This window comes from Sarcophilus harrisii, chromosome 2 (assembly GCF_902635505.1).
Source record: "Sarcophilus harrisii chromosome 2, mSarHar1.11, whole genome shotgun sequence".
Lineage (NCBI taxonomy): Eukaryota > Metazoa > Chordata > Mammalia > Dasyuromorphia > Dasyuridae > Sarcophilus > Sarcophilus harrisii.
The window spans coordinates 335,009,256-335,032,157 of NC_045427.1; the positions used below are offsets into that span (position 1 = coordinate 335,009,256).

Below are 22,902 nucleotides of genomic sequence, written 5' to 3' on the forward strand. Positions count from 1 at the left end.
ACCATGTAGGAAAAGGTAAAGTGTAATAACATTATACAAATGAGATGCAAGAGCAGAACTGACACAAGGGAATTAGATGGGGGATTATGGGAAGTAGTTTTGGAATCCCACTCACATAGGAAATAAGTTAAAGAGGGAACAATACATATGCATACAGAGGAGTATAGCACTTCCAAAACCTATAAAGAAATAAGAAGGGGAGGGAGTAAGACAGAGTAGGGTATAGAAGAGTCTGTAGATTAATAGGAATGGGATAAAGAGAAATGGAAAAACTAGGGGGGAGAAGATAAAGGAGAATAAAAATGGAAAGGATGAATTCATCACCAATGAAGATAAAGCAATTATTACAGGCTATTTTCTCCAATTATATGCCAATGCATCTTAAAATCCAAATGAAATGGATGAATATTTGCAAAATTTCAACTGACCAGATTAACAGAAGAGAAGATAGAATACTTAAATCACCTTATCTTAGAAAAAGAAATTGAATAAACTATTAATGAGATTTCTAAAAAATATTCTCAGGAACATACATATAGATTAATAAATGCATTCTACTGAACATTTAAAGAATAATTAATTTTTTCTTTTTTAGCTTTTATTTTTAAAACATATATAGATAATTTTCAATATTCACCTTGTAAAAACCTTGTGTTCCAAATTTTTTCTCCTTTCCTTTCCCCCACCTCCTCTCCTAGACAACAAGCAATCCAATATATGTTAAACATGTGCAATTCTTCTATACATATTTCTATTCTATACATTCTATACATAACATCATGCTACATAAGAAAAATCAGATCAAAAAGGAAAAAATGAGAAACAAAACAAAAATGCAAGAAAACAACAAAAAAGTGAAAATATTATGTTATGATCCATACTCGATCCCCCCAATCCTCTCTCTGGATGCAGATGGTTCTCTCTATTACAAGTCCATCACAAGGCTTGAATCACCTCACTGTTGAAAAGAGTCCCATCCATCAGAATTCATCATCGCATAAATTTCTATTTGCTGTGTACAATGTTCTCTTGCTATTACCTGTTGGAATCTTTACAAACTATTAAGTCATTAGAGTTGATAGAGACAATGATTATCTAATTTAGCATGGTTCAGTATGATTGATTTGATCTTACAAGCAGATGTTATGAGCCAGAACTTGAAACAAGGTACTAAGTACAACCGATAGAAACAATGCTTGTGTTCACACCTTTAGAGAGCTCATATAAGCAAGAAAGAAGTATTTAAGTACTCATTGGAGTTCACACGTTTGGGAGATTTCAGAGTTTAGTATGAGATATCCCAATTCACACCTCCCTTGAAGCTCTTAGGGCCAGAGAACACACTGGGAGATATCCCACAATCCCACTCTCGGAGAAGGAGCATAAATAGAGCTTCAGGGAGCCAGTCAAAGGAATTACTTCGGAACATTCCCAGGGGTCGGAGAGGAGCACTCTGGGAGGAAGCCCACAAGCCTTCTCTTGGAGGCAAGAAAGATTTATTACAATTTTTACCTTGGTGCTGGCTGTAGGCTTAAGACAGCAGAGGCAGAAGCCAAGGACAAAGCTGCAAGAGCTCTTAGAACCAAGCAGAAAGATAGGCCTCTAAGAAAAACTAACTGGGCTATACTGGAGATAATAAAAGATCTGAACTTTTAGCACCTGGCTGCATTTGGAGTAATTATTGATTTTAACTGAAACTAAGGCTGCCTCCAGAAAACCTCCCTGAGAAACCACCCTGCTTTCTCCCAGAGAGAACCATTATTATTTTAAAGAAGAAAAAACACAACTACTCACTTCACTTAGCATCAGTTCATGTAAGTCTTTCCAAGCTTTTCTGAAATCATCCTGCTGATTGTTTCTCATAGAATAATTCATATTTCATAACATTCATATACCATATTTCATTTCAACATTTCATAACATTCATATACCATAATTTATTCAACCATTCTCCAACTGATGGACATCCACCCAGTTTCCAGTTCCTTGCACTACAAAAAGAGCTGCTTTTTGCACATGTGAGTCCTTTTCCATTTTTTATGATCACTTTGGGATATAGACTTAGTAGAGATACTGCTGGACCAAAGAGTATGCACAGTTTGATAGCCCTCTGGCTAAATTCCAAATTTCCTCCAGAATGGTTGAATCAGTTCACAACTCTACCAACAATGTATTAGTGTTCCAGTTTTCCCGCATCCCCTCCAACATTCATCATTATCTTTTCCTGTCATCTTAGCCAATCTGAAAGGTGTGTAGTGATACCTCAAAGATGTATTAATTTGCATTTCTGTGATCAATAATGACTTAGAATATTTTTTCATATAACTGGAAATAGCTTTAATTTCTTCATCTGAAAATTGTTTGTTCATATTCTTTGATCTTTTATCAGCTGGAAAATGGCTTGTATTCTTATAAATTTGAGTCAATTTTCTAAATATTTTAGAGATGAGATCTTTTCAGAACCCTTATATATAAAATTCCCTCCACTCCTAGTTTTCTGCTTCTCTTTTAATCTTGTCTACCTTGGTTTTGTTTGTATATAATCTTTTTAATTTGGTATAATCAAAATTATCCATTTTGCATTTCATAATGTTCTCTAGTTTTTCTTTCTTCCTTTCCCACAGATCTGAGAGGTAAACTATTCCTTGTTCTCCTATTTAGCTTATTGAATCACTCTTTATGTCTAAATCATAAACCCATTTTGAACTTATCTTGGTATAGGGTATTAAGTGTTGGTCAGTGCGTAGTTTCTGACATACTATTTTCCAATTTTCCCAGGAATTTTTGTCAAATAGTGGGTTCTTATCCCAGAAGATGTTTAGGTTTATTGAACACTAGACTAGATTATTGTGTCTTGTGAATCTTACCTATTGCACTGATCAACTACTCTAATAGCCAATACCAAATGGTTTTGATGACTGTTGTCATCAAATATAGTTTTACATCTGGTACAGGTTGGGCATGAAAGTTTCTTTTTAAAAACTTGATTTAAAAAATTGCCTTCTTTACATATTAACTTATGGTTAGAGGACCACAATGACATCATTATATTTAGACTGAGGTACAGTGTGTCTGACTGTGGCTAATCAGACCAATATGAGGTTAGAATGCTCTGCTACAAGTGTACACAAAATAGTCCTTATAAATGTTTGAGGTGCCTTCTCTAAGTGTGCATCTAACATTTTTCTGAGCTAATTCAATTCTCCTTTGCTCATAGAGCACAGCACCTTCTCTGATAAGGGCATGTCATCCTGGGTGATACTGTGCCATTGTCTTCCATATCATACAATTAATTCTAAAGTTCTTAAGAAAGACCTTGAAAGTGTCCTTATATTGCTTTTTCTGATCATCCTGTAAGGCTGGCTCAATCTGAGTTCTCCATAAAAAAGTCTTTTAGCAAGCATACATTTGACATTCAAATAATGTGGTCATTATAGTAGAGTTGTGCTCTCTGCAGTAGAGTTGGAATGTGTGGCAGTTGAGTTCAAGAAAGGACCTCAGTGTCTGGTACCTTATTCTGCTAGGTGATCTTCAGAATCTTTTTAAGGCAATCTAAATGGAAACAATTCAGTAATTCAATTTACTTGCATGGTGCTGGTATACTTTAGGTTTTAGGAGGTTTTAGGAGCATACAATTCAAGTCAGCAGAAGAGCTCTGTAGATCTTCTCACCTATATTTTCTTGCAGATCCTCCTGAATTTTCAGCTCTTGTTATGAGAAAACTTAACAAGTATTATATCCAAATAGCAAACCTGAGTGAAACAAGGCTGGCAAATAAAAAACAATTTACTGAAATAGGAGCTGAATACATGTTTTTCTGGATTGGACATAATGAAAGGAAAGGCCATGAAGCTGGTGCAGATTTTGCAATAAAAATTAATCTAATAAACAGGTTCATATGCCTTGCAAAAGGAAAGAAAGACAGGCTCATGACTATGTGATTGCTGCTTAGAGGAAAACACCATGGCACCATTATCAGTAACCAGGCTCCCAACCATTACAAACCAACTAAAGAGCCAGGACTATGGACTATGGTTTGAACCTGAGAAAACTAAGTCCTTCAGAGAAGGTAAAAATGTCTTTTTAGTTTCCCCAAACTAGCAGTAACTATCTGGAGTTCTTAAGAAATAACAGGGACATCCCATCTGTGGATGGGAAGAAGGGGAGATAGCCTACACAGGGAAATCAAGCCCCAAAATTATCAGAACAGACAAGACAGTGATGTGAATATGACCTGGAAGAGGGTCACAGAGAGGAACCACACAATGATTTATCAAGTCACTAGATATGCTTCCTTCTTAGCCCTATTAGAAAGTCTGGGAATTGGTAGAGACAAAGCATTTTCTTCTCCACTTATTTTCTAGTCCAACACATTTTACAAATGAGAAATTGAAACAAACATGGCTAAGTGACTTGTCCTGAATCACACATAGCTGAAGCCAGGTTTGAACTCAGGAAGATGAATTTTCTTGGTGCCAGGGCCAGTGTTGTACCACTTAGTTTGCACATATCTAGCATATAGTTGTTTGAATAACTATAATTGATTTGCCAGTCTACAATGCCTTCTTCAAATAAATGTCTCTATAATCTATTCTTTTGGACCAATGCAATAAATTTTTTATGTGCTACATGTGCAATAGAAATTATTAGGATTTTATAACATGGATAGGACAAATTGTGTTGCCTTTTTAGAATATACCTTCAAAATAGTAGTCAAATTTTAAATATCACTCAATTGAAAATAAATAGTACAGTTAAACTAAATGGAAAAAAAGAGAAATTAGTTTGCTTTTTGGAACAGCATCTTAATTAGACACTTAAGCACCAAAGAACAGAAACCCTGCAGACTCAGAGCTTGTTATAGAATTACATATTCCTTAATGGAAATAGCCTCATGCTGTGTTTTTGCTTTTCCAACTGTGTCAGTAATAGTAATCCAGTCAAAATGCAATAATCACTACATAAGAAAGAATTTACTTATATCATCTCTAACAGGATATTTTCCCAAAATCTGTGGCATTTCATATTTTTTCTTGTTGAAGCTTATGGAAAATAAAAATCTTTAATAGACTGACACAGGTTGTGAATTTTATTTATTGAAGTTTAATTACTGTCAGCTGTAATGATACAAAATCAATATTGTGTTACTTAGAAATTTGATGGTGAAGCTGTAGTCAAGGAGTATCCTAGCACTGACACTTATTAACTAATACAGCCATGGGTCAATAACTTCATTTACTCAAGCTTTAATTTGTTACTTTCCCTTTAACATTGCAATAGTAAAAAATGTACTCTTTACCCGCCAACTTTTGTGGAGAAAGCTCTTTATAAGTTATAAAGACCTATTTAAATGTTATCTGTTATTTTATGGAAAAAGTTTTTTGTAAGTTGTAAAGTTCTATTTAAATGAATGGAGCACTGGGCTTGCAATCTGGAAGACTCATCTTTTAAAATTAAATCCTATTTCTGACATAGCTGTGTGACCCAGAGCAAGACAGTTAATCTTGGTTGTCTCAGTTCCTCGACTATAAAATGAGCTGGAAAAAGAAATGACAAACCATTCTTATATCCTTGGCAAGAAAATTTCAAATGGGGTAATGAAGAATTGATCCACAACTCAACAACTGTTGTCATCATTCTGAGTTATATTATTATTATGTTAGGATATACACAGAAAACAATCAAGGATATAATACCAGAAAAACTGAAGCAAGATAGAGATTAGAGAGTTATAATATTTTGTTTATTGGAGAGCTTACTTAATTGACCAGATCCGACTCTTGTCTCCAAGTATCCAGTATCAAATGTGAGATTCCAGTGATTCTTTATAAATTTTTAGTGATAAGGAAGAACAAAGACAGAAGGGAGGGGAGGCAGAGTGAGCACTCATCATTCTGATAAATTGGAAAGGTCTAGAGTCATGATGTCTAAGATAGAAGGGATTATCTGGGATAATCTTATCTGGGATTAAACATTTACAGTTTATAACCTTAGAGTAGCCAGCCCTAAATTGTATCAGTCCTAATGGTCAGGGGTGTGTGTGGGGAGGTGGGGGTGGTGTTGCAATCAAGGGGATTGAGGCAGAACAATTCAGGGAAATTGAGGTAGAACAATTAGGGAAACTGAGGTAGAACAATCAAAGGAAACTGTGGCCTAACAGGAAATGACTAAAGCACCAAAGAAATGTGTGTACTATTTAATCCATGTTTACAAATGGCAAATATGTTATAGTATGTGTAACATAATATGCAATACATTTGCCCAACATAAATTTTTTTCACAAATAAATAATTATTATTTAAGTCCATGCTTAAAAAATATTGATTTGTAAGTTACATGGAAGATGGATTGGAGATGATAGAGACTGGATATTGGTAGACCATTTAAAAGGACACTTTAATGGTCTGGGGGAAAAACAATGAAGCCCAGGATTCCACTAAATTCGCAATTTTTCTTTCTATTTTTGCATCTTGGATCTTATGATAGATATATGTATAAATATATATATATATATATATATATATATATATATATATATAAAGATATGTTTATATATATATAAATGTAGGTGATTTTTAAGGATTTATTTTATAATCTGAAACTTTGTTCATGGGTAGGATTTTCAATACAATAAATACTGCAGTGCTAGCAAAGTTAATTTACTCTTTTAATGCTATAACAATTAAAAAACCAAGGGTATAGTTTATAGAACAATAAAATTATAACAAAATTCATTTGTAAAAAAAAGAAGAATATCAAGAGCAATGATGAAAATAAAATTAAAGAGGCTAGACTTCAATCTAAAGCAGCAGTCATGAAAAATATCTAGTATTAGATAAATAACAGAGAAAAATAAATGTAATAGACTAGATAAATAATTTAAAAATAAGGAATTTATTAACATTCCAGTATTTGATAAAATATAAAATAGAAATTACCTGGGGAAAAAATTCCTTATTTGAGAAAAGCTACTAGGAAAACTGGAAAGCAATCTGGCAGAAATGAGGCTTACACCAATACCATATACCACATTCCTAAATACATTTTATATGGGTACTCAACATTAATATTAAATGATCAGGTTATTTAAAAGGTTAGAAAAGAAGAACTTTCCTAGTTCTCAGTAGGAGATACATTCTTTCTCCTGCACTTAATAGTATTTATTTTTTCACAATTACATCTAAAGAAAATTCTCCATATTCACTTTTGTAAGATTTTAAGTTCCATTTTTTTCTCCTTTTCTCCCTTCTCTCTCCCCTCCCCAAGACATCAAGAAATCTGATTTAAGTAAAACATGTACAACAATTTTAAACATATTTTTACAATATCATGTTGTGAAAGAAAAATCAAAATGAAAGGAAAAAACCCTGAGAAAGAAAAAACAATAGAAAAAAAGTGAAAATCGTACGCTTCAATATGCATTCAGTCTTCATAGTTCTTTCTCTGGATGCAGATGGCATTTTCCATCCCATATCTATTGGAATTGTCTTGAATTATGTCATTGTTGAAAAGAGCCATTTTAAGATCCAAGATAATTCCAAGAGACTTGGGATGGAAAACTCATTCAGCCATTTCCCAATTGATAAACATCTAATCAATTTTCAATTACTTGGAACCACAAAAAGAACTATTACAACCATTTTTGCACATGTGGGTCTTTTCCCATCTCTTATGATCTTTTATGATAATCTTTGGGATATACATCCAGTAGAGATGTTGCTGGATCAAAAGGTATGCATAGTTTTATAGCCCTTTGGACATAATTCCAATTTGCTCTCCCAAATAGTTGGATCATTTCACAACTCTGCCAATAATGAATTAATGTCTCAGTTTTCTCACATCCCCTTTATCATTATCTTTTCCTGTCATTTTAGCCAATCTGAGAGGTGTGATTGTAATGCTGGAGAAACTGAGGCAAGATAGAGATGAGAGAGTTTTTAATATTTTATTTGTGAAGGAGAGATTGTGCCCCAGAACATTGCCTCTAGGGCTGATGTTTCAAAGCATCCAGCAGCAAATGTGAGTTTCCCATGAAATATATGTACACCTGGTTCTCAGTTACCAGAGTAAACCAAAGCAGGGGGGAAGTCCAAGCACTGAGAGTGGGAATGGACCATCAATATGGTTCTGACAAGTGTGGGGTAGGGCCATAAATTCTTACAAATTGGGAGTAAAGGAGACAGTCAACCTAGAGCCAGGAAGTCTGAAGAGATAGAGATAGACAATGCCAATTAGATATCTGAGATAGGACATCTGAAGTTTTATCTTTTGTATTGCCAGAGTGGTCACAACCCTAATTAACTCAGTCCTAATGAGCAGGAGGGGAGGTGTTGCAACCAGAGGCATTTAGTCAGAACAATAAAAGGAACTGAGGCAAAACAGTTCAGGGAAACTGAGGCAGAACAGTTTAAGGAAACTGAGGCAGGACAATTAGAGAACTGTGGCACAACATGATATGGTATCTCAGGGTTGTCTTAATTTGTATTTCTCTAGTCAATAATGTTTTGGAGCATTTTTTTAATATGACTATGTTGAAGTTGGGAAGGACCTCAAAAGGTTAGGGTCATACATTAGTGTCATGAGATGTCTCAAAAGAATTTGCAGGCTTGAACCCATTTCCTAGTCAAGGGGCAAAGTTTATTGTAATTGTAATGCCATTACAAGTTGTCTAAATTCCCAGAGAATTTAGCAAAGAAATAGAAGAAGAAACATTTATCTAGTTCTTCATGTTATAGATATGCTAATTTTATGGCCCCCAGGTAAGACCAAGGAGTGGTCTCTGGAATTTGATTCTCACTGACCAACAAGACTGTCTATCTGACAGTCAGCAAGGAGCTGAAAAGTGGTCACTATGGTCTCAGGAATTTGATCTATGGGACTATCCTGAAGCCAGAAGATTTTACAATAAATTGGATGTGGGAGTTTCCAGGGCCAGATTCCAAAGCCAGAGAACTTAAAATCACTAAATTATTGTTAGAACAGAGCCCCTTAAGCTCAAGGGACCTTAAAATTAAATTGTTCAAAATTATTGCTGTCTCCCCTAGAAGATATATTACATCAACTAGAAATGTCTTTAATTTCTTCATCTGAAAATTGTCTGTTCATATCTTTTAACTATCAAAGAAGAAAGGTGTTATCCATATTCAGAGAAACAAAGGACAAACAAAAATAGTTTGGTCTTATATAGTGAGTGTAAATATCTATGATTAGAGATGTCTATGTATGTATGTATGTGTGTATCTACTTCTAATTAGAGTCTTCTTGTAGTGGAGGGGGGTAGGAAATAAAAAAAAAAAGAATAAAGTAAAAAAAATGTACAGCAGAGAACAACAACAACAAAAACCTACAAGGAACAAAGAAAAGCTCTGCACACAATAGGTGCTATTTATTATATAGTCTTTCTTGAAATGGAATTTTATTATTTTATATTTTGAACTCATTCTATGGTTCACATGGCTATTTTTTCAATTTTGTATTTATTTTAAATAAAGCTTTTAAAGAAAAAAACAGATTAACTTATGATATTTATTTTATTATTTTTCTTATAAAACTAATTCCTCATTTTATTTTGTTTTGTTTTCTTTATTTTTCTTTATTAATTTCTCCTTTGATTTTCAAGATTTCTATTTTTGTGTATAATTAGTGATTTTCCATTTATTTTTATTTTAATATTTTTTAGTTGCATGCCTAATGTATAAATCTGATTCTTTTGTTGATGTACACATTTTGAAATATAAATTTATCCCTAAGTATTGCTTTGGTTACATCCCACATATTTTGGTATGCTGTATCATTGTTTCCATTCTCTTTAATTAAATCATGGTTTTGATGAGGTTTAGATTTGGGGAACCAAATGAAATTAGGGTTTCTGGTAGTCAGGGAGTTTAATGAGGTCAAGTGGTAGATTTGGGGTTCAGGGTAAGTTTGGTTCCCTGCATCCCCTTGGGATTTGGCGCAAGGGTAGGGAGTTTTGGGGAATTCCATTCTGGTGGCACAAGAAGTCCCCTGTAAAGGAATTTACAGACCTGAAAACCTAGATTGATAAAAGAGGTTTATTATGGGGATTGGAAGTAAGGTTAAAATCTGGTTAAGGAAATAGGTGAGGGGAAAGAGAAGATGGCATTGGAAAAGAGTATTCCAGTGGGCAGAGGTTCCTTGGGATGCCAAGCATGGTATAGCTAGCATGTTTGGAATTTCTGCAAAGAGAGGATTTTAGTTTGGCACTTTTTATAATGAGAGATTTAGCTAATGGGGGGGCCTGTGGGTGGTGTCCCAAGTTGGCTCCTCACTGGGTTTCATCGAGGGCTAGAATTTTCTTGGTGGGGGTTGGGAAACCCAAGCAGATCATCAGAAAGGGTGCTGGGATAGCCCAAATTGGGTCAGATCCGATAGGGGCTGGGACAAGCCCGGATCTTCTATTGGAATTTAAAGGGATGTTTTTGACCAGGATTTGTGAATCAAAGGCTTCCTGAATTGATAATGCATCAGCCAGGAGGGGCTGGAAGTAATCTGAAAGGAATCACAAATCAATCTGAAAGGAATCACAAATGCAGTTTCTTAAAGGGACCACAACCTGCTTCAGATTGTTTCTTCTAATTTGCATGCTCAATGATTTGATGCATATATGTTTACTATTGATATTTATTCAATGTTTATGGTGTCTTTTAGCAATATTTAATTTCCCTATTTATTCCTTTTAATTAGTTCTACTTTTGCTTTTGCTTTTCTGATATCATTCTGATACCTATTTATAATTTCTAGCTGTTCATTTATCTTGATCTTTTCTGTTTCTCTGTCTGTCCTGTTCCTTCTCTAAAGTCTGTTTTACTTTTAAACATTGCCTTCTATCTTCCTTTATCTGCCTTCCCTTTTATCATTGCATCTTTTCTCTTATCTCCTTCCCTTCCTACGTCTCCAAATTGAGTGTGTGTACATATATGTATGTATATATGTGTGTTTGTGTGTGTATATTGCTTACTATTCATTCCTTTACATTTCCCCATTCACTATAAAAGTTTCTCCTTACCTGCTTCTATATTGTAAGGTAGTTGTTATCCATTCTTCTCCTTCCCCATTGTCTTTTGCCATCTCTCTTAGTCATCCATTTTTTTTTTAATCATCCCATCATAATTGACTCCCATGCTCTCTTTCTATGCAGAATCCTTCTGACCACCTTTAAAATTATAACATTAAATTAAATTAAAATTAAAATTAAATTAAAAATCTAATTCTAAATTCTAAATCTAAATTTAACTGTTCAAATTAAAAATCTAATAGATGCTCTTCTTTTCATTCTGCTTATTTCTCTTTATCTGTTCATTTAAAGTTTTGCACATTTCTCTGAATTTCTTATAGCCTTCCTTCCTTATAGTACTCTTACATTTATTTACCTCAGTTTTTTTTTTTTTTTAGCTATTCTGCAATTGTATGAATGACTTTATTCTCAGTTCTTTGACACTATTAAGAATGCTATTATGGATATGTTGGTATGTAACACTTTTGTTTCTGTCTTCATCTTCCTTGGAGCATAAACTGAACAGTGGGAATTATGGCCTTTTGTGTAATTTTAAATTGATAGTCAAAACATTCATATCTCTGCTATTATTGAGCTTTACTCTTTCTTCCAAAATAGCATGTTTTTTCTTGCCTTTGACAATTTGAAAAATGAGAATTGAAACTTCTGAGTTATTTTAATTTACTTTTTAAAATCATAATATGAGGTATGTTTTCATATTATCACTTATAGGTAGATATTATTTTAAAAATAGTTCTTATTTTTATTTCTTATTTGATTTTCTATATAATGTGGATAGCATACTTTTACCAGTGATGCTCTAAATTTTTGTCAAACTATATTTACTTTTGAAATTCATTATTGATTTTGTTAATGAAAAATACATCAATTATTTTTAAAAAAATCTTCTTTTCTCTAAAGTGCATGTAAATTTTTTAACATTCATATTTTTTTAAAGTTTTGAGTAACAAATTCTATGCCTCCTTCTTTCCCCTTCTCTTTCCATAAGACAGTAAAAAAAGTCATGTGAAATCACATAAAACATTTCCATATGTGTGCAAGAAAACTAGAACAAAAAAAGAAGCATAAAGAAAGTGAAAAATACAATATTTCAGTCTGTTCAGAAAACATAGGTTCTTTCTCTGGAGGCATTTTTCATCATGTGTCCTTTGTAATTATCTTGGTTCATTTTGTTGTTGAGAATAGCTAAGTCTTATCACAGTTGTTCACCTTAACAATATTTCTCTTACTGTATACAGTGTTCTCCTGCTTCTGCTCATTTTATTTTTTTATCAGTTTATGTACGTCTTTACAGGTTTTTCTAAAAATCTTCAGACTTGTCATTTCTTTCCTGAAAATAGCTTTTTTTTTATTTTTCTAAATATATTCGAGCATTGTTTTCAACATTCACCTTTGCAAAACCTTTTGTTCCAAAATTTTCTCCCTCTCTCCCACTCTGCCCCCTCTCCTAGAAAGCAAGCAATCCAATTTAGGTTAAACATGTGTAATTCTTCTAAATGTATTTTTCATATTCATCATGATGCATAAGAAAAATCAGATCAAAAGGGAAAAAATGAGAAAGAAAAAATCCACTGTTTGTTATTACTTACAGCACAATGATATTCATATGTGTGTGTGTGTGTGTGTATGTATATAATACACACACATATAAAACACAACTTGTTTACACAACCTCTTATGTTATTCCCTAATTGAAGGATATTCCCTCAATTTACAATTCTTAGTCACCACAAAAAAAAGGGCTGCTATAAATATTTTTATACAAATAATTTCTTCTCCCCTGTTTTGGATCTCTTTGGGAGACAGACCTAATTAATGGTGGTAATGCTGGTTCATAGAGTATACACAAAATATTTTTAGTTTTACACAATCAAAACATTCTGTTTTATCTTTTATAATCTATAATGTTTCTTGTTTGGTTGAGAACTATTTTTCTAGTTGTAATTGTGAAATGTTCATGATCTCATCATCCTTTTTTAAAAAAAAAATTATGACCTTTGTAGTTGTCCTCCCCTCCCCCAGAGAACTCAATATAAATGGAAACAATGCTGATTTCCTTGTAATGAAATTTCAGTTACCTATTTATGTGTAAATCACTGAAAGTGATATTGCATAACATCTGTGAACTTTTGTTACACAAAATGGAGATAATAATGTACTTAATTCCTCTCAGTTTTTGTGAAGCTCAAATGAAATAATGTATTAAAAACTTTGTCAGTTTTAGATCACCAAATCAATATCATTTGCTTTTAAAAGCTGGATGATCAAAGAAAAATTATAAACTGTACTTCACTTATAAAACTCATGAAGGAAAGTTTTTAAACATTCTTTCAGAGGAATGAGATGGATTATCAGCTTAGAAAGTATATTGTTCAGAGATGTCATTGCATATTATTTTGTTTTGTGAGTTTACAACTAACCTAAAGTAACAATTTTTTTGAATACTTGCTCAGATCAGGTGGACCAAAACAGCAGGAAGTGCCTCTGACAGATTTCAAGATTCAAGTGTCTTCAATGAGACTTTGAGGATTTCAAATATTCAGAGACACCAAGGAGGCCGATACTACTGTAAAGCAGAAAATGGCTTGGGATCCCCAGCAATAAAGTCAATTAGAGTGGATGTGTATTGTAAGTAAAGAGCTAAGAAAGCTTCTTCTTACTGTTTCTTTACTGGGATTTTAGAAACAAATGACTTAAATAACCATTAAGATTTTCTCGCTAATGTCACTAAATGATACAAATTCTGTGTAGCAATGTAATGTTTAAGATAGAGCACAGTGAGAATTCAATTAAGGAATCTTCCTTAGTATATTGGAGTAGACAGGCAATTTGAAATAGCAGATTAAGAGAACTTATTTACAGATTGCTTCTAAATTATACTAGTTGAGTGAGTCTAGAGAATTTAGTAACCTAGTGTTTAATGACAAGTTTCTAAGACTTTTGAGTTGACGATAGGGGTATTGTTGATCAGCATTGAGTGTAGGCATCTCCACACTAGGAATTTTTTATAGTGATAAAACCACGAGTCCAAATCCCCTCTAGTTCACTCCCATAAAAAAGGTTTAAATAATACATCTGTAAATGAATAAGTGAGTTAATGAGCTAATGAATTAACTTTGAATGATTTTAAGGAAGCTCGGATTTCATTTATTCTAGTATCTTAGGGATAGATATGTGTCACAACTTACTGCAGTTGGCTAGCAGTCTCAATCAGTCAGAAGCTGTGATCATTGCTACTTTTCATAAGGTCAGAATTGGTCAGGAGTAAAAAGATAGTAGAAAAGCTCAATCTATCTACCATGTCTATACATTTTATGACATTAGAACCACTTAACTTAAGTGACTCCTTATTGGAAGTCTGTCATTATAACTACAACAACAAATAATACATTCAAAAAATCACAGTGGTCACTAGGAATCATTATCTCTTCTCTTTTTCATTTCTGTTAAGGCCTCACTATTTTTCTAGTCATCCATGTTCTTTTTTTTTTTATATCACCTTAAATTCAAATTATTTTCTATTTATTTCCACCAAGTGTTTTTTTATTACTACTTATAGTTTTTTCATTTTTAAGATTTTAGTATTTTCTATTCTTTTGCAGATGAAGTGACCTCTATGACATATTTTTCCAGTTTTCATTTACACTTGTGGGTTATATTCCAGAGGGTGGTTATTATTCTGATATCCTAAAAAGTCTGTAGTCAGATTTCTTACTGTAGTTTAGAAGCTTAAATGTGAGTTAGTCTTGAATAAATTCACAAAGGATTCATTGAAAGAGTGAGCACAAACTTAAAACATCAACAGGAGTGATACATATATATAAGATACACAAGGTCAGGAAAGCTCACTTCTTAGGTACTAAAATTTCTTTCTCTCCTGTAGATTAATATCACATATCTAAATGTAGAGGCCATGAAATTATGACTTATTGTCAGTTAATCTTTGATTTGCATACCTATTTTATATATCTATATACCTAACCTCATGTAGCGTCATTTCAGGTCTAAAGGATAATGTAAAAATTTCTCACATCCAAAGAGGTGGTGGTTGGAAAAAGTTTAAGAAGCTCTGCTATAGAATCCTAAGAAAGTCTGATCTTTGGATGTAGCATTTCTGTAGCTCAGCTGGATGTAACTCAGAATTAATTCCTCTCTATAGCCCAACTGCCAGAGCTAGATTATTTCTTCAGTTAATAATCAGCTCTCTTTGCTTCTAGAGGTCCCATTCTATCAAACATTTTTTAGCCTTGGGTGACTCCCTCTTTGAATGTATCTGTAGTCTGATTATTCAACTGTGACTCAAAATCTCTTGAACTGACTTTATAACTGTGGAGTGAAATGATATTTCCGGAGCAAGTAGCTCTGCTGCCAGATTACATGGCATATGGTTGGGAGGAGGGGGAGAATACTTTCTCCTGCTTCCCCTTCCTAATCCAAAGAAGTAAAGATCTTCCTTGTGTGCTGATTCTCTCTTTGACTGTTTACAATTTTTTAAAGGTTTAGTACTTAAAACTATCAATTGGGATCCCCAGCAATAAAGTCAATTAGAGTGGATGTGTATTGTAAGTAAAGAGCTAAGAAAGCTTCTTCTTACTGTTTCTTTACTGGGATTTTAGAAACAAATGACTTAAATAGCCATTTAATTTTCATCCATGCCAATTAGCTGATTCCTAATTTTGGCAACCAGAGAGTAAAGTACACTTTAATTAAAGAATCATTTGCTACTAACATTTTGTCACTGTCATCCCTTCACCCTGTATTACTATATTCCAGGGACTATATCAATTGGAGAGAGCAAGGAAATGATACTATCTTTTTTTCATTTCCCTCTTATTCCCTCCCCCACATACTCTTTGAAATTATCTCTCATTTACTGTATACATTTTGTTTGTACATAGATGTTTTCAAGTTGTCTCCCCCATTAGAATGTGATCTCCTTGTGGACAGGGACCTAGGTTTTAGCATTTCTTACTATACGTATTATAAATGATTTTAATCGGTGAAAAAATAGGGAACAAATGTTTGTTAACAACTTACTATTACAAAAGTACGATTATTCCAAGTCCTCTCAGATGTGGATAGCTTTTATAAGTGTAATATGAAATCTTAAAGTCTGGGTTCAAGTGTTGCCTCTGAAATACTATCAGAACAAAGGAGTTTCCTGAACTAATAAAATCACAATTAAAATCTATTCCTAGTGTTTGAAATGTAGGAAACTTCTGGTGTGTTATTCTTGCTGAGTAGTAAATGTTATTTTTCATATATTTTTATGTATTTTATGAGTTAATTTTCTCAACTGATAGTGAAATACTGTACCCAAGCTATAATCATAATATAATAATAATAATGTTATAATAATAACAGTAATATTATCTCATTCTTTCCATCTTACTCTGTGGATTTAGATAGAATAGTTGGAGGAGAAATCACTGTCCTATTATCTTTCATATTTAAAATTCTGCATATTTTTAATTAGGTGAATAAACTAGCTACATTTTTTGGAATAATTTAGCAAATATTGCAACTTCAAGCTCGTTTTATAGACAATGAAAATGTCTTCAAGAAAATATTTATAGAAGACAAGATGATGGGGATGATAATATATATCCTATCCATTTCTTGCCTGATTTTAATTTCTTTTGCAATATTGTTATATTTAGCATGCTTTTCATTCCATAATACTTGTGTGTATTTGGCATAGTAATACTTATTAAAAACTCTTCTTAAATTTATGTGGATTAGTTTTCTGTTAAGGTGATTGTGGATACCACTTTTATTACTTATGATGGTCTTGTTCCCATGGGAGGTTTTTATGTGTAGATTTTCAAGGATATTTTTATATTTACATTTGCAGCATGGGGATTTGACATCTAGTCATTTATGAAATTCAACTTGTATCTTTCAGTAGATAGTAAATTTTTTGTAGTCTACAGTGATATATTACACTGTTTTCATTGCATTTCATGGAAAAATTTTTATCCATCACTAACAAAAGTTATTTAAAGAAAGTTCTATGTAATATCTGATGAAAATTATATAATTCTGAATTGCCATTATAAATTATTTCTGTTAAATTATTGTATTATCCAGGTTTTTGTTTACCTCTTATCCAAGGTAATTAACTGATTCCTAATTTTGACAGAAGGTAGTATGAAGTTTATATTTATAAAAAAAATCATTTGCTACTAACATTTTGTTACTATGTCATCCCTTTATCATGTATAATTATATTCCAGGGACTATATCAATTGGAAATAACAAGGACAGGCTGCCTACTCTCTATCTTTTTTTTTTTTTCTTATCTTTTTGTTGATTGATTTCATTGGGCTGTTGTGAAAGAATTTTGACTCCACTATCGTTTCTTAGGTATTTCCTAAGGGGAAAAATTGTATCTGGGAAATCTACTGGCATAACCATATAGTGCAAATCAAATGAGACATGAGTCTTACTTGAAATATATCTGTTCTGAATATATTTCTATAAATGCTTGATTAATTTATCATATGATCTAAGAACATTTCTCATTTAAAAAGAAGTATTTTTTCTATAATTACTTTGGAGTTATGAGTTTCAATATTATTGTATAGGTTTCTATTTAGTCCCATTCTAGATGAGAAGTTTCTAACTTTTTTTTAATGTCATGGTTATTTTGGCAGTATGATAAAATATATATATATGTATATGTACATACACACATATATATATTAAATAAGATATTTCACAAGTGATAATTGTTCAAAATGTGTTTTTCCCATTTAGCTTCAACTTCAGGATTCAATGTAGTCAAATCAGTACTCTGGATATGAATACCCATTGGCTAAGTCTATCCTTTCCTTCACTCCCTTTAAACATCAGAATTACCTTTTCAATCCTTTGGGAATTTTGTTTTGACAAGCCTGACTTTGAAAAACTGCCTCTTATCCTAAGGGGTTGTATGAGGAGAAACCATTAACATATGTGGAGTTGAAGGAGAGGAGAAATATTATGGGAATAGAAGATGGTAGAGCATATAGCACTAAAAGAGTAGAAACTATGGAGAAAGGTACTATCAAGAAATCATCATCACTGATTCCTGTTCTGGGATTGTGTTATTGAAACTTTTTAGAGTGTAGAAGCCAAAGGACGAGTCTTCATTTCTCTTCTCCTCATTTAATTTTCTTACTCTTCACTTCAAAAAGGTCAAAAATTGATGTATTTTCCCTGGATATAGTAGAAATATGTTTCTTAGAGATGTTGTTACCTTTTTTGTTCACACATTTACTACGTATCAAGACAGCAATTATGATAAAATGTTAAACATAAAAAAATGGTAATCTGAATAAATTTGGCAAGAAGTAATTGGGGAGATAAAGAAAGAAACATAAAAATTTTGAAATTGTGGTATTTTGACAAAAACATACTAACTGTGAACTCAGACTTTTAATTTAAAATCTTTTTAAATTAATTTTTTATTAATAAAATTGTTAATAATCCATTTTTATAACTCTTGAGGGTGGAGTAAGAATCATAGGATTACTTCAGACAATAAATAATCAGTAATTTGGGATTAGGTTCTGGGTTCTGGGAATAGCTAGGATAGTTCTCAAATAGAGCTTCTGCAATTTTTTCACTGAGTTTGTTTAGAAAAGAAAATTTCTGCCATAGGTGCTGAAGGACTGGTTGGGACTGAGTAGGCTGGTTCACAGAAATGGTTGTTTTTATGGGGAAGTAGGGACATTTTAAGAGTGACCGATAGTGTTGTTCACTCAGATTGTGACGACCGCGTATTTTAAAATCAGCCACAGTCAGGAATTCAGGTTAAGGGAAAATCTTCGATCTTTATTCTTTATGAAGGTGAAGAAGGATGGTGATAGCAATGTGAGTAGCTGTGACAAGAACCCAGTCAGCAGTCTCTTTCCGCCTCTCTTCCTGCCCCTCTGCCTCCACCCACCAAAATTGTCCCTACGTTATTTCCTATACAATACATCAGGACTTGCACGAAGAGTGGGCGGGGGCCATTCTTTCTCCAAGCATATATATTAATAGAGTATGGTCCAAGCACTATTTAGCCTCACGTGCTTGGGATCTCAGTGCATCAACTCGAGCCTCAGCCCGTTACAGGGATAGCATCATATTACCACACTACTTCCTGAAATATTTTTAGATTCCAAAAAGACTATTGACAGTAACCATGTAGATCCAGGTCATAATAGTGATGCTTCTCCATTTCTGAGGCAATCATATTCTAAAGTGACAGTAACTGTTTTAGTAGTACACAGAATTGTAGTATGATTAAAATCTCTTCAAGGAAGATACTATACTTTGTAGCAATGGCCTAAACATTTTTTCTTTAGTGATAAATTTTAAATAAAAGTTTTCCATGCAATCATTAAATATTTTAGTGTATTAATTATTCTTGGGTCTATTTTATATGTTACATATGTTTAAAGCACACAATTAAGCCATGGCTTGTAAACTGTATCAAAGGCTTTGAATTAATCAAGAAAAGCAGTATAAATGTTTCAGTACTTTCATGTAGCTTGTCAAATGACGATTGAATTAATGAATTATACCTTATAGTCCTGTTGCTTTTTTGGCTCACCCATTTTGTTCCTCAGCCATATTTTTTTTGTTAGAGTCCATATACTCTGAGTGATACTAGTGGTAAATATGATGGTAAATAAATTACATAAATATATGACTGATGTATTTGTCTGATGATATGGGAAAAATAGATAGGAAAGAGTTCATGTCAAAGTTAGAGAGATATAGGTTAACAGAAAGTAAAATGTAATAAAATTTAAAAGATTTGCAAAAATAATACTAACAGCTACAATTAAAAGAAAAGTAGAAAATGAGAGGAAATCTTTATAGGAAGTTTCTCTGATAAAGGTCTCACTTTGAAAATATACATGGAACTGCATAAAATTTATAAGAATGAGATCAATTCCCAATTTATAGTCAAATAATATAATTTTCAATATGGTTTTCTCGGAAGTCAAAGCTATCAATAGACATATGAAAAATGCTCTAAACCTGTAATAATTAGAGAAATTCAAATGAAAACAACTCAAAAATACTAACTCACCCCCATCAGATAGTAATATATATTATATAATAGGAAAATGATGAATGCTGGAGGGGATATGGGAGAACAAGTACTTTAATGCACTATCAGTGGAATTGTAAATGAAATATTCTAGAAAGTGATTAGAAACTGTGCTCAAAATATTATTAAATTGTACTCACTTTTTGACTTAGTAATTAATACTGGTGCCAGGTCAGTACCACAAAGAGATAAAAGAAAGTGGAAAAAAATTCTTACTTAAAAAAATTTTTTGTGGAAACAAATTATTATTTATTCTTCATACTTGAAGAGGACTATGACATCAGGAAAGTGATGTCATGACACGCAAGTGAATTGTATTTAAGTGAGAGAAGACTGGGCAAAATCACTAGTCTCACTTTCTCTTCCACAGGCATCTGGATCCAGTAGTAAGATGCAGGTCAAGATAACTGGAAATGGTCCTGGAATCAGTGGTCTTTTTAAAGTTGATGTCTTTCCCAGGTCCCACTTATCCTAAGGCAATATCCAGTCATTGATTAAGGATAAGTAAGAAATGAGGCCTCTTTTACCTAGTTAAAAATATCATTCTGGGAGTTATATAAATTTACTGAAACATTATGCTATAAGACTCAGGGGTCCTCAATCTACTGCCTGTGGGTCAGATGTGGCAGCTGAGTATGTTTATCCTCCTCACCCAGGGCTATGAAATTTCTTTATTTAAAGACCCACAAAGCAAAATTTTTGTTTTTACTATAGTCCGGCCTTTTAACAGTCTGAGGGACAGTGAACTGGCTTCCTATTTAAAAAGTTTGAGGACCCCATAAGTAATAATGAAGGGAAGGTTTCAGAAAAACCCAGAAAAACTTATATAAACCCAGAAAAACTTATATACAAAGGCAAAGAGAGATGGCTAGAACCAAAAGAAAAATTTACACAGTTAACTAATAGCAACATTAGGTAGATAACCAATGAAAATCTTAGCTGCATATTTTTTTTCCTTAGTAGTTTTAAAAATTTTCCCCCAATTACATGTACAGAAAGTTTTCAATATAATCTTTTATAAGATTATGAGTTCCACATTTTTGCTCTCCTTTTCTTGCTTCCCCATCCCTAAGAAGTAAACAATATAATATAAATTACATGTGTACCATAATATTAATAATATTTCTGCATTATTTGTGTTGTGAAAGAAGATTCAGAACAAAAGGGAAAAATCATATGAAAGGAAAAAAAGAAAAAAAAAGTGAAAATAGTATACTTTGATCTGCATTCAGATGTCCCATGTCCTTTCTTTGGATGTGCATAGTATTTTCTACTCTAACTCTTTTGGCATTGTCAGAAGTCACTATATTGCTTAGAAGAGTTAAGTCTATCATAGCTGATTATCACACAATATTCCTTTTCCTACATACAATGTTCTCCTAATTCTACTCATTTCACTCAGCATCAGTTCATGTAAGTCTTTTAAGGTTTTTCTGAAATCTGTTTCTTTTTCATTTTTTTGTTCATTATTTCTATTAGCACAATAGTATTCTATTCTTACACCATAGCTTGTTTAATCATTCACCAATAGACAGCCATCTCCTCAATTTCCAATTCTTTGTCACCACAAAAGAATTGCTATAGATATTTAAAGATTTTCATTCATTTATTCTAATTTTCAATATTTACTTTTATAAGATTTTGATTTCCATTTTTTCTTTTTCCCTATTCTCCCCTCCCAAAGAAGGCAAGCAATTTGATAAGGGATATATATATATATATATATATATATATATATATATATATCTCCACTATTAAATAGTATCACTATTAAATTGGCCTTCAAATTAATTGGCCATTTATTTGAATCAATATTCATTAGGGAGATTGGTCTGTAATTTTCTTTTTTGGTTTCGCCCTTCCTGATTTAGATATTAGCACCATATTTGTATCATAAAAAGAATTTGATTAGACTCTCAGACCTATTTTTCAAATAATTTATATAGTATTGAAATTAATTGGCCTTTAAATATTTGATAGAATTTACTTGTGAATCCATCTGGCCCTGGTGAATTTTTTTCTTTGGAGTTTATTGATGATTTGTTCAATTTTGTATCTTTTATCAAGATGTAGTTTCCTCCCTTTTCTCTTTTAATTAGATCAATTTTTACTTTATCTTTGTCTGAGATCAGGATTGCTACCTCTGTTTTTTGTTTGTTTGTTTGTATTTACTTCAGTTGAAGCATAATATATTCTGCCCCAGCTTTTTACCTTTATTTGGTAAGTATCTGTTTTAAGTGAGTGTGTGTGGTGTGTGTGTGTGTGTGTGTGTGTGTGTGTGTGTGTGTATGTTTGTAAGCAATATATTGTAGGATTCTGGTTTTAAATTTGCTCTGAATCTATATACCCTTTTATATCCCACCTTATCTTATTCTCTCCTCCTCTTATTTTGGAAATAATTTTGGTGGGTGTTATACTTTTCTGGATGTATATGTATTATTTCCTCTTTAATCCATTTCCTATGTCAGTAGGATTTCAGAACTACCAACCCTCCTCCCCCATCTAATTCTGTGTTGTTTCTTGCTCTTGGGTACAGCAAGATTATTCATTCATTTATGGTAGCATAATTACTGTTTTTAACTTTTCCTACACAGTTTTGCTTTTTAGAATCACATCACACCCAGCCCTACCCCAATCTTTCTTTTGGGCCACATGATTACTAATGACAATCTTAGAGATGTGATTTGCATTTCCACATATCTAACATAAACAATTTGCCCTTATTGAGTTCCTATTTGATGTTGGCTCTAATATGTTAAATTTTATATTACATTCAGGC

The 22,902-nt window shown here is 32.6% G+C and overlaps 1 protein-coding gene across 1 annotated transcript in view; it reads left to right on the plus strand.

Annotated features, from left to right (window-relative positions):
- The window catches only part of MDGA2 (MAM domain containing glycosylphosphatidylinositol anchor 2), a 639,286-nt gene that overhangs the window by 152,948 nt on the left and 463,436 nt on the right, over positions 1 to 22,902 (plus strand). Inside the window, 1 exon segment of the mRNA XM_031952914.1 lies at positions 13,489 to 13,663. Coding sequence (XP_031808774.1) covers positions 13,489 to 13,663 — 175 coding nt within the window.